The following is a 12,891-nucleotide window of genomic DNA, read 5'->3' as shown; positions in this document are numbered from 1 at the left end:
TCAATATTATTTACATACCAGGGTTTTTGTATATTTTATTATAAACATTTTCCACCCATGTACAGAACACCTAGTGTTTCAGATATAGAGTAATCCTAATCTATGTCTAAAATTTAGTCAAAGACCAGGCTTAGTTTATGATCGGAAACTTACTAACATAAAGGAATTTGACCTTCATAAAAAAAAAAAAATTAAATACAAAATAAAAAATACAAAGTGTTTTATACAATGAAATACTCCAGCATATTTGCTCCCTTGTTATATTAAGTGCCTATAGTAACTGTGTCTAATAATAATACAGGCAACTATTATGTAATTACTGTGAAAGTATGCACCATTACTGATGAACTGCAGAAAAGAAAATTGTATGCAAATATGCATTTTCACAACAGTTAATGTTTGACATTGATATCATTTATATTATATATTTGTCTTGTCACATGCCAATCCAGCAAATCAAAGGGATTGATACCAATCTGTAATCTGCAGTAACAACATACTGTAGCTTTATGCTTAGATACAGTCACATTTTCAATCAAACAGTTCCTGGATAGTCATTAAATATATGTAGTAAAACTAGCAACTCATACATCACTCCTGTTAAACTTTCAGTGATAGAAAGAATATTCTATTCGGACCAAAACTGAAGTTATGTGCATTTATGTACAGTACTTAAATCTAAACTGTTACAGTGCAGAGATTCTTATCAGTTTATATAGCTGCCTGCGTAGTTACATATAGTTACACAGATATCAAAGACACTTATAAAATAGTACCAGCATTTATCAACCTAATCTCTTTCCACTGAACCAATTCCACTAAATTTGTCATGTATATGTGATTACCACAAACAATAATTTGGGTGTTACTTAGCACATAAAAAACATGGTGACCTAACCCTTACTGATTAATGCATTTAAAGTGGTGGCCAAAGGTATTGCGGCAAAAGTGAAATACGATATTTTAATGAAATTTCCACTTTTTTAAAGAAAATAATGTTAATCAAAATAATGAGAATATTTTTTGCAGTGAAATTGGTATACAGCAAGCAGTATTTATTATGAAGTCCTTTATCCTTAAAAAACCTGCAGGATCCAGCTGGGCATAGAGTCAAAAAGACGTCTCCAGTTCTCTGGTATCACTTGCTCGATCCATGCCTGCTTGATTGCATCCTGAAGATCATGTACAGAAATTTGCAGCAGAAGTTTGCAATTCACTCATGAATTCCCTAGTTTAAGCCATTTTTGCGCCCCTTAGTTTCAGAAAGTAAAAGTCCTGCCACATATTTTGTTCCATCCATGAATTAAAACCAGCTGATTCTAAGTAATACAACTCAGACAGGCTAGAGCTAATTAGTGAAATCACCTGTTTTATGCACATGAAGTACAATAATATAGGGCATTTGTTGTCTTAATAATTTTGAAGTCTACTGTATATGGGGTGAGAGCACCCAACAGTGGCAGCTTGATGGAGCTGGGGCTTGATCCACTGACCTTCTAATCAGTAACCCAGATCCTTAACCTGCTGAGTTAGTTTATTAATAATTTAGACATTCCATTGACTCTTTTTGACATGTTTCAAATTTCTTTAAAAAAAAAATTATCCAAGAATTGTATGTAGTTTTTGGTTGTAATAACAACCAAAGTACAGGGAAATGTGTCCAAATTCTTGTTAGTGGTGATTACACATATACTGCAGATACAGTACACAGAGCATGAAAACACTGAAGATCCACTTTTAAAAGTAGTTTAAAAGTTTAAAAACTTCAGTTGGTCTCAATCATGTTCCTATACAAAGTGGATTTGTGATTTACAATGATCATGTTAATTATTAGGCTTCAAATCCAGGATTAAACCATAAGAAGTTTCTGTTTGACAAAGTAAAATTTGCCAAGATTAGGTTACAATTTGGCGCAAAACATTATTTAGAAGCTCAAGACACAGTTTAGTACTATTAGTAGCAAAGCAAGTAAACATAGGAAATTCAGAAGAATAGTAAACATTATTTTCAACAACACAGTCACTGGTGATGAGTAGAAATGTACACCATACTCATTTATATAAAAAGTCAACCATATAACCAGATATTCCACAGTCGAGATTTGGGCCAATAATACTGGAACATCAGCATGGACAGAAACAAAGAAAAAAAATATGATGTATATTACTGTTTTTTTTTTTGCCTGGATGTTTAGATATTACATTTTATTTCTTTTAAATTGTGTTAAAATTCGCAGCTACAAATTTTACTTACTGTCCACCAAGGAAAGAAAATGTTATAAAAGAAGTAAATATTTCTTATAATTGTAAACCTTGATTGAATTATTTAACACTCACAAATCCCACTGCAGTGTAAGTTGTTAATTGACTTTTTGCTGATTATTTTAGAGGATACAGACAAATTAACCTCCTTTCACATTGCACATTTCAGCATAAACTTAAACACTGTGATTAAGCCTAAACATTTAATATAAAGCACTGGCACTAGGAAATTTGTATATTTGGCATGATATTGATCAATCACACTTTTCTCCTAGGGTGCAGGTGTGGTTAAATGTTGATGTCCTTCAAAAAACTAGTGCTTTGCTTATATGTGCTGTTCTTCAAATTAGTTCATTTCAATGTCATCAACCCAACATAACACCAAGATCATAAAGCCAATCCTATTTTTTATATAACATATTCTCTGTTGTTTAGTTGTTGCACAATGGCAGTTACTCCTCATGGGTCTCTCCTCGTGAAAATAAGTATTAATTTAGGCCAGAGAAGTAGTGGTGGCCATTTTGCCTGCTTTATCTTGAGCCCATGGCTGCAGGTTCTGCAGGGCATACAGTGAAGAGTTGTGCACACACAGAGGATCTACTGGCACTGACTCACTGATGGACTTCTGGAGGGCATCAGCCTGCAGCTGCAGTAGCATTCGATTAGCCTGCTGGCGCTCGGCCTCTCTCTCCTCAGCTGTCTGTCGCCTAAAAAAAGTATTAAGGGTTGTACAATTAAAAAATTACCAAATGCATTTACGATATCTTACTGACAGAAAAGTTGCCATGCAGTTACTGAAATCAGTATTTACAGCATTTCTACTGTTATATGTTTGTAGAAATGGTAATTATTTTTGTATTTAAAAATAAACTATTGACAATAATAGAATCTTTTATCAAAGATTTACCGTGTAATTATATATTACAGATAAAGTATATTGTATATTATTTTTATATATATATGTATATCTCACTCACTCATTCACTCATAAAAGATTATTCTTTCTTTCTTTCTTTCTTTCTTTTTTTCTTTATTTATTTATTTATTTAAAAGTTGTATTTATTAATCTTTGGTGAATCTTTGATGACCATATTACTCACACGATCACAGTAAAAGTGTATGTAATTGTTCTGTAAAGGGAAAGTCACTATTTCCATTTTTTCACAAACACTACTATAATGAGCATAATTAAATGTTAAAATCAAATGACAAAAATTACATCCACACAATTATTAAAATAATAATAAAATTTAAATGTTTCTTAATAGAAAATGAGCATGAACAGGGATAAAGTATTACATAAAAATGTCAAGATGCGCAACAAGAAATAAATTAAGTAAAATATCAGTCAATAAGATGCAGAAATATAGCAAAGCAACAAAAATGTGGACAACAGAGACAGAATAAGAGTCACCATCTTCAAAAGGCTATTTAAACATTAACATTTTGCACTTTAATGTGCAGATTTGTTAATGTATTCTTATAAAAAATAATGTAAATGTAAATGTTAGTCTAATTTAGTCATTTATAGCAGTAAAAGGTGACACATTAATATAAGATCCACTTTTACTCATGCTTTCATAATGATTAATAAATAAATGCACTAATTATTAGCATACAGTGAAACAAGCATATACTGTAGATTAACAGCCACCAAGTCATATGTTAATATGAATTAATATTGCTGACATATTATGAACACAAATTAAATTGCAATACTTGTTTAAATGTTCACCTGTGTCATGGAACAATTTACAACATCTAAACACAGTGTAATAACTATCACACTGATAAAGTTGGATTAGGGTGTCTCAAAGAAACTTTTAAAGAAGAAGTTTCTTTCCAAGAAACTTGTGGTTCTGGTTTCACACTGCAAATTGCTCCAACTTACATTAATAGTCCATAGCTTTGGCTAACCTACACTGCACAAAAAGACCATTAATAATACAAATTATGTATTAATATTCCAATTTATCAAGATGAGATAACAGAATAAAAGAACGAGATGATAACCAAAACAATTATTAATGACTACGAATAATCTCGTCATATGTAGGTCTACGATTAAATATTTTCTGATGTACTAAAGATTAGTGCATTCATCCTATTAATTAATCATTATGAAAGTGTTAGCCATCACTGTTTGCTTATAATAAAGGTCGAGCCTTAGGCATGTTTGAGAAAGCTTTAGGAAATACGACAAAGAACATCCGTTGCTAAAAGGCGGACTTACCTCCATTTGGTTCTTCGGTTCTGGAACCAGGTTTTGACCTGAGCGTCGGTCATTTTAAGAGTCTTGGCGAGAGCCGCGCGCTCAGCACTGGCCAAGTACTTCTGCCGGTGAAAGCGCTTCTCGAGCTCACAGATCTGCACGCGGGAAAACGACGTGCGCGGCTTTTTCCGCTTAGGCGGTGTGCGGTTCTGGTACGGGTGACCAATGCGTCGAGTTATGGGCAGCGCCAGTAGAGCTGAAAAATAGAAACGCGTAATGGTAACAACAATACATCTGAATCTATGTTAATAACGGTCAATTAACAAAAAATAAAACATTTACAAACCCATTGTAAAACATGTTTCCATCCATGGGCTAATAGAGTATGACAGCTTCAGAATGCATATAAAATATGTCTATACCTGTAGTGTATAGAGTACAACTAAATGTCAGTTATACAAAGGACGAGGCTACATAAAATGCAAGACAAAAAAGAGAAATTAACTACAGTCCACAGGACAACACATGCATAATACAGGCGCACTGTAGCATTTCTGTAAAGGAATTGGGTGTAAGGTTTTAATCAGAAATTAAAAAATTAATGTGAAAAAACTCTACTGTCCACTTGTCTTACAGTATATACGGAATGTCATGTAATATGATTGATGACGTCTTCTTAGTTTTACTGTGAAGTGCATTAAATTGACATAAAAAGGCTCAGTTGCCTCGCTTTAGCATTGTAGGATGTGAATGATCTTTCCTTCAGGAAGTGAACAAGGTGCACCTGGTTGCCTACAAAAGGGAATACAATAACAAAACCACGCAGCGCCAAGAATGATAAGGTGCCAATAATTTGAATGAAAGAGACGCAGAGCAACTTGCTTGACATTTACAGGCTTACTGATAGAGTTCACGCTTATAAAAATCCCTCAGCCAGCAAGTTCACATGCACTGACATTTAGACGTTTTAAGAGATTTAAGGCTTTTGTAGCCACCCTTCATTTATCTCAGTCTGTAATACAATGCTATAGAAACCCGAGGGCTTTCTATTCCCACTGAATAGCTGACCACGTGATAAATTCAGAAAGTGTGGGAGTTTGTTGGGTACACCCCTGTCTAGGATCAGGTGATAGTGCATAAAAACTCAGTCTTTGGTTGTTGCGAGTAAGTGGTTAGACTACATACTGTACAGTATATTACTGTATGTCTATACATCCTGTAGTATATTGAAGACCATGCGTACCCCGGGGATTATAATCTTTGGTTTAGTTTCCGTGCCTTGCAGCTGGATTCTGACCCTGACGACTACAGTGGCACCAAACTGGCGCACTGTCCACAACATCACTGGGCATCCCACGGATTTAATGCTACACCAGGGAATCTGGGATATCTGCAGGTCCTTTATGAACTCTAGAGACGTCCTGTGCAAACACGAGGACACTGAATACTTTAATAATCAGATCATCGAAGTCGCGCGCAGGATGACGAAGCCACCGTCGATAGTGACTCTATTCGGTCTCGGCTTGATGACTGTCGGAACCACCTGCTGGACTAAAATACCGAGAATAAAGTGGGCGGGTGTCGGTGGTTTTCTCATCTTGTGTTCCGGGGTTCTGGTTCTCATCCCTGTCGCATGGTATAACCACATCATGATGGACATCAATGCTCCTTCAACCGACATCCGTATCGGATACTCCCTCATCCTGGGCTACACAGGAGGAATATCAGAGCTTCTCGAAGGATTTGTGGTATTCATTTGGATATTCCGATGTTGTGGAGGGAAAAATAGTGGAGGACTTGATACTGAACCGAGGGATACGATTACCACACCAAGCACCAGTGTGACCCGGAGCCGAGCGAGCAGCGTCCCATCGCACATTGACAAACATGACATCAGCTTCCGGCGCAACAAATTAGCACTGACCCTGTAGAAGTAGGCTTTATCTCAGCAGGGTGTAAGCCTCCAAAGAATAATAAAAAGCTATACATAGAAAAAGATAGAAAATAAAAATATATTTTACATTTTTAAAAAGCCACTTGGCAAGGTGTAAAGGTTTTGTATATTATGCTTACCTTTTTACCAAATATATTTTCAATTAGTGTTTCTCTTTTATTATCCTACAGTAAGTCAATCTTTAAGCACATTCAATGTATTTTGACGTACAAGAGTTTAATCTGCATTGTATTTATAGGCGTTGTAAAGGAGTCAATAAACGAGTACTTACTTAATAGCAGAGAAGGTACACAACGGCTATTCTTACTGTACACGCTTGTCGCCAGGGAGGGGAAAATAAGAAAGGCCACATAAGCCCTACAGTCTGGTAAATCCACGTGATGATCTATGCCTTTGTAATAGACTGTAACTTAAAGCGAGACCTTTACTTGCTTGCTTGCTTCCCTTTTGTCTCTTTCTTTTTTTCTTACTTTCTTTCATTCTTTCTTGTTTATTATTTCTATGTTGTCCTCCTTCTGTCAGCCTACAATAAAATACACGTAGGCTTATTCTTAGTAATGACAGGCATGCTGAAGGCTACACCTGGGATCAGGTTTCATCATCTTAAATTTACAATAAACCTGTTATTTAACCTCAGAATTAACCTCAAATCAATTACCTTCTTTTATGACCAAGAGTTAGTTTGGATGGTTTGGATGTTATTTCTTAGATTCAGATTTGGCTTCACACGCATCACACAGTCGCACAAATAAAGGTACCAGTCAAGTGTCACTGACATAGTACCTTCAGAAAATTTACCAGGAAATGTGAATATGGTTTTTGATACGTAAAAAGAAAAAAATATATATTCTGAAGCCATTCAAAGGTGCACCTCCTTAGATTAAATAAAAAAGGAGGTTTACTTCAAACAGCGCTGATGGACAACGCGATATACGTTCATCACAACCACATACACACACACACACACACACACACACACACACACACACACACATATATATATATATATATATATATATATATATATATATATATAGAGAGAGAGAGAGAGAGATTTAGACATTGCTCTTATCCTATGCTCAGATCATTTTATATATATAGGCCTACATAAAATTGTCCTGAACCTTATACCAGCCTGATGTAATGACTATTTTTGAATAAGTACATAAATAAAATACTTTTTATAATAAAATACACATGTATAATCTTCCTCTATTTTAGTCTACGAACTAGCTTTCAGGTGACTATATGCACTTGATGTAATTCTGAGTTAAATGTGAATTATCAGAATGCACGGAATCATTACTCCACAAGTGGTTTAACTGGACCAACTCGAGTGGCACGTTAACCTTTGTCCTATTGATGGACGACGCATGAACGAATTGCCCTTAAACGATTTAGTGGTATCGTTAGTGGAAAATAACACGAATCAAATCCACGCCATTCGATTCATTTAAACGAGTTGTTCAAATGAATCGAATCATCAAAAACGAGTCTTATAAGCGTTACATGTTTCTCTTGCGGAGATTCCGGTACGAATATGCTCCACTTATTGCACTATGTAGAACCCTGCAACAAAAAGTTTCATTTTCAGCAATAATTTTTTAAAGCTAAAAAATAATAGTTTTTTTTTTTCCTTTTCCTAAGAGTGTTATGTATTAATACCAGAGTGTGGGTGTGTGCGAGTATTATATATGTATTAATATATAGAACCTGTTAGACATTTAAACGTTACCCAATCTGCCCTGTTTATTTTTTTAAGGAAATAAGATTTCTTCAAGTGTTTTAAGGGCTTATTAAATGACAAAAGGTTCGTAACAAAGTTAGGTTAAAAATAGAAACGTTAAGGGGTGCTACCAGAGGGAGAGCTTGGAACCCTTATGATTATAGATTTTCTAATGCTAATGCAAAACAGTTTTATTATCCAGTTTACCAGGAAATGAAAAATGGACATACCTCAGACATTTTAGCATGGCTAACTAATTTAACAGATAAGCGACTTATTTTAGCATAATGACATTAGCAGAATACTGCACTTTATATTTGAAAAGAAGCAAAAATGTAAGAAAATTGCTCATAAAAATATGCAATCAAAGTGAGATGTCATTTAAGTCTCTTCTGAAAAGAAACGCCAAAGGACACAAAGTAAAGATGCATCCGATCACTTAAGCAGTATTCTGGAAACAGCTAGTAAATATTTTTAAACCTCGGATTTGTTTCAGTGTTTCCATCTGGTTATCATGAAATAATAAATATATAAATAATAAATTATAATTAGTGATAACATAAATATATAAAATACATCACATATAGCCTATTATATCATAATAATATTGATGATGATGGCGATAATAATAATAATAATAATAATAATAATAATAATAATAAACATTTTCCTTATCATTAGGAAACTGTTAGTTATGTGATTTATATTAAAATATTTTTTAAACATTTATCTCCCAGCGTGAATTCATTTTCAATCATATATTTTCAGTCATTAGCTGAGCAGATTTTATTAATTGCCATTATCACACTTTCTTTGTTAATGTTAATTTACTTTTTATCTATTTAAAGTATGTTTTATTTTGAGTATTAACAGTAATAATACACCACCAACAACAACACCACCACCACCACCAACAACAACAACAACAACAAATAAACATTTTCAATAAAGAAGGATCCAAACCTGGTTCTCTTTAAAGACACGGGTGCTAGCTATTTTATCTAACCTTTGCTTATAAGTTTCACTTTACCTGGCAGTCTGTCTTTGGTGAATCTGCGGTGATTATCCACCCAGGGGAAGCAAAGTGGCCCGAAACTTGGAGCTGCGCTCACCACAGGCGGCGCTATGGCGGCTCCAAGCGGTCTGTGCGCCGGGACCCGGATAACCCCGCGGTGTCCCAGAGTTCTGTTCGCCACGAACTCGCTTGGGTCCTCCAAAGAGCCAGGAAAAGCAGAGAGTGGGGCGACGAGGGCAGTAAATGTAGTGGTGGTCCCGGTTAGGTTGTCCGTGCTGCTTTCAGAGCCATGCTGTCGGTCAGAGGAACCAAGGATTCGGTCTATACCGAAACGGATGGGCTCATGACTCGGTTTAGACGACTGCTCCGGTCTCGGACTTTGTTCGCTTTCCATTATTCCCCGTTTACAGCCCGAGCGGGGGTAGAGGAAATAAACGCAAATCACGCAAAACGCAACGCAGATAAAATCAGTTTCTGAGTCTCTTTGTCCATTTTCTTTTCTCTTGTGCTTTTCTTTCGGTTCTGTTTCTGAAATTCCGACATATTCCGTCACATCTGTACTGAACCCTCCTCGGATGGGCTTATTCCTGTCAAACTGTCGCATTTTCCTCTCGCGTTAAGCCAAAGTCACAAAGTAGTGTTTTGATTGGTCGAAAACGTAAAACCCTCGCCCCTCTATTGGTTAACCTCAGCTGACAAAAATAGATTTATGCCCCAGTAGAGCTGAGCGCGATATCAAACAGGGTATAGCTTTATCAATAATCAATATTTTTCACATACACATTTACGCATACAACTACATTGTTATATTTTGTACATTGGCGGCACATTTTTGCACATTTGTCGCACACAGATTAACTAATTAGTCTAGCAAATGTATTTATTGGATTGTCCTCATAGACACATAATTCATTACGTTTAATTTTATAAAATTAAAAATCAGTTATACGACTTTTTTCAGGCATCTGTAATATTGGGCCAAATACACTGTCCTACAGAATGCACTTAGCTACCCAACCTACCCAATTCTTCAAAATAAATGTGATCCATTACGCTTTCATCGATTCTTATGTAAAAACAAGTAACTATTAAACCTGATCCTCGTTTTAGTCATATATAGCTGCATGCACCAAAACAATCGATTCATGTCATATTTGGCAAAGCTTGTTTTGCTTCTTTGACACATGCTCGGTTACTCAGAGCGCACTCTGAAACAGTACATTTCAGGACATCATTACTACTAGCAAAGGCTGCATGTGTGGGCCAGCGTTGGCCAGCATGAAGAAATTATACGCCTTTAAATGCAAGCAACATTTTACTATATATATATATATATATATTTTTTTTTTTTTACTACGCTGCTCCTTTGCCAGTTTTCCCCCAGAAAGGAAAGGAGGAGGACACTCACCGTATATGGGCATTTACTTAGGCGGCTCGCATTAAATATTCTGTTTGTTACGCACTAAGATTTTTCCCCAACGGAATTTAGCTTCCAAAAAAAAAAGATCCTTCCCAAGAAGTTTAAAGCTCTTTACTCACAAAGCCTTTAAGTCTTAAGGGTTTCTTCCAGAGGGAAATTACAAGAGTCCTTAAGATAATCCTTAATAGAGTTTTATTTGTAAGGTGAGTTTATTAGTTTATTAGGTAAATATTTTAATCAGTTTAAAATATTTAATAACATTTGTGACAAAGGCATGACATATCACAATATCCACAAGCAAACTATAAATGAGTAACTTTTAAATGTAGGCTAGGTGATGCAAATGTGCGTAGTAATAAGTAATAACGGCCCCTTAACTCAACCCACTTTCTCTCTTTTTACCTTTTCGCCTAATATCGTATCGTGAATATTGACAATACAAAAGTTTTCACCAGTTGTTGGATACACACCTGTAACGTCTGTTGACTAATTGGTAGTAACGGTAATTCTCTTTGTGACCCCTTGTCACGCCCCCTCGATAAAAACGTCGCGAGTTTCACTTAGCAGTAGATGTCATAAGAATTGTTGCTAGTCAGCAATATAAACACATCACATAAGTATTGTTATTTACTAAGTCTCTGATGATACATGCACAGTGGGTAACAGTTAACAACTGGGTTAGTTTGTATTATTTACCAGCCCTGTTCGTTGCCTAAAAGATCATGTTAATGTATAGCCTATGTTAGATAGCCCTCTGGATGGCGTTAATATGCAAATCAGAACTTATTATTAACAACAACAACAACAACAACAATAATAATAATAATAATAATAATAATAATTCTCCTATGTAATGGAAGAATGTATGCAATTCCCCTATGTAGTAAATGCCACTAATGTTAATTTAAATGTATGATATTAAGGATATTAAATGATCCCAAATGTAAAAGCCAAAAGTAACAAGAGAAGAGTAAAAAATAACAAAATAAAAATAAAAAATAGGTAAAAAAAATGCGTTTTATTATACGTTTTACAAGATTTATTGTAAGTAAATAAAGTTTTACTTGCAGATTTTATTATTTTGTCCAAATTTTGCTACTCAACGAGCTCCCAAGCTCGTGGAGAAACATTAAAAACAGGTATAAAAAGTACCATTGACCTTTTTTTTTTTTTTTTTTACAAATGTAACAATTTCACCGGAAATTATTTTTAATAATAATAATAATAATAATAATAATAATAGTAATAATAATAATAATAATAATAATAATAAAAGAGAATTTGAAGATAGGACAATTTAAAAATAATTAGTCTTAGTCCTTTCTAATGTTACACATGATCGTATTTGTCTTATACACTATATAATCAAATTGAAATCATTTGCTGTTAAACGCGTGTCAGTTCCATGGCTCAGTGTCACTGTGTGTCTGACCTCTCACATGTATTTCTATGGCTTGGTATTGAGCGGGTCTGAGCCGTGAATGATTTTTGGAGAGCAGCACATGAGCGGTGATCCAGCAGACTCTCTGGCAGGGCGGCCCGACTCCCGACATGCTCTCTTGGCTAATTTCTATGCCATATGCCTTTCCCTCCTAGTGAGAAACGCGAGGGTTTTTGAGATTTGTGTGAACTGGTATTCCTTTTTTTGTCTGATGAGTTATTTGCATATTCTTTGCTGTACTAAAGATATGTGGTTTGGATGCATAACCTAAAACGATTATTAAAGTGTTTTTTAATACCTTGTTTATTATATTCTCACAGTATTGTTTATATTTCAATACGTATGTTTGCCTGGTGACGGGAATAAAATGAAACGTTCTTCCCTACAAAAATGACCACAATGTGTGTGTGTGTGTGTGTGTGTGTGCGTGATATTTGTGAGTTTACGGAGTTAGGTAAATCAAAATGCGTTCGCAGGCTATAGCTCAGCCGAAGGGCACAGCTTTATTTTCAGACATGCAGGCTGCACCATAATGGCTGTTTTAATATCTGACCTAGACCCCTATTAATAACAGTTTTGCACTAAAGCCTTATTTTTTTTTGTATTAGCGATATTTTTCACAATTTGCGTAAAGAGAAGTTAATCAGGAAAAAAAAAATCTGTGCCGGCTGTTCTAAGAGTCTTAAACGTCGGCAAATTATTCAAGATTATATCAATCACTGCGCAGACACATTAAATGCTCTATTCTCCGGAGAAGGGGAGCCGTATGAAATGGGAAAAAATAAAGGAATAAAAGTGAACGATTTGTCTCAGAAATGACCCCCCGGATTTACATAATGGGAGTTTGCGGGTGGTGGGCCGC

General features: G+C 35.2%; 2 protein-coding genes across 2 annotated transcripts; one reads left to right on the top strand and one right to left on the bottom strand.

Moving 5' to 3' along the window:
• Positions 1–5: 5 nt before the first annotated feature.
• On the bottom strand, positions 6–9,728 carry LOC128512015 (T-cell leukemia homeobox protein 3-like). Its single transcript, XM_053485113.1, has 3 exons — positions 9,184–9,728; positions 4,495–4,729; positions 6–2,968 (listed from the first exon to the last, which is right to left on the bottom strand). Exons 1-3 carry the CDS (start codon positions 9,560–9,562, stop codon positions 2,755–2,757), a joined length of 828 nt encoding a protein of 275 aa, XP_053341088.1. The 5' UTR covers positions 9,563–9,728; the 3' UTR covers positions 6–2,754.
• LOC128512021 (claudin-23-like) lies at positions 5,703–6,404 on the top strand. The gene has a single exon (XM_053485125.1). The coding sequence runs from the start codon at positions 5,709–5,711 to the stop codon at positions 6,402–6,404; it is 696 nt and encodes a 231-aa protein (XP_053341100.1). The 5' UTR covers positions 5,703–5,708.
• Positions 9,729–12,891: the final 3,163 nt, after the last annotated feature.

The sequence above is a fragment of the Clarias gariepinus genome, chromosome 2, assembly GCF_024256425.1.
Source record: "Clarias gariepinus isolate MV-2021 ecotype Netherlands chromosome 2, CGAR_prim_01v2, whole genome shotgun sequence".
Lineage (NCBI taxonomy): Eukaryota > Metazoa > Chordata > Actinopteri > Siluriformes > Clariidae > Clarias > Clarias gariepinus.
The sequence above is the reverse complement of the archived record's forward strand: the minus strand, read 5'-3'. Positions and strand labels throughout refer to the sequence as shown.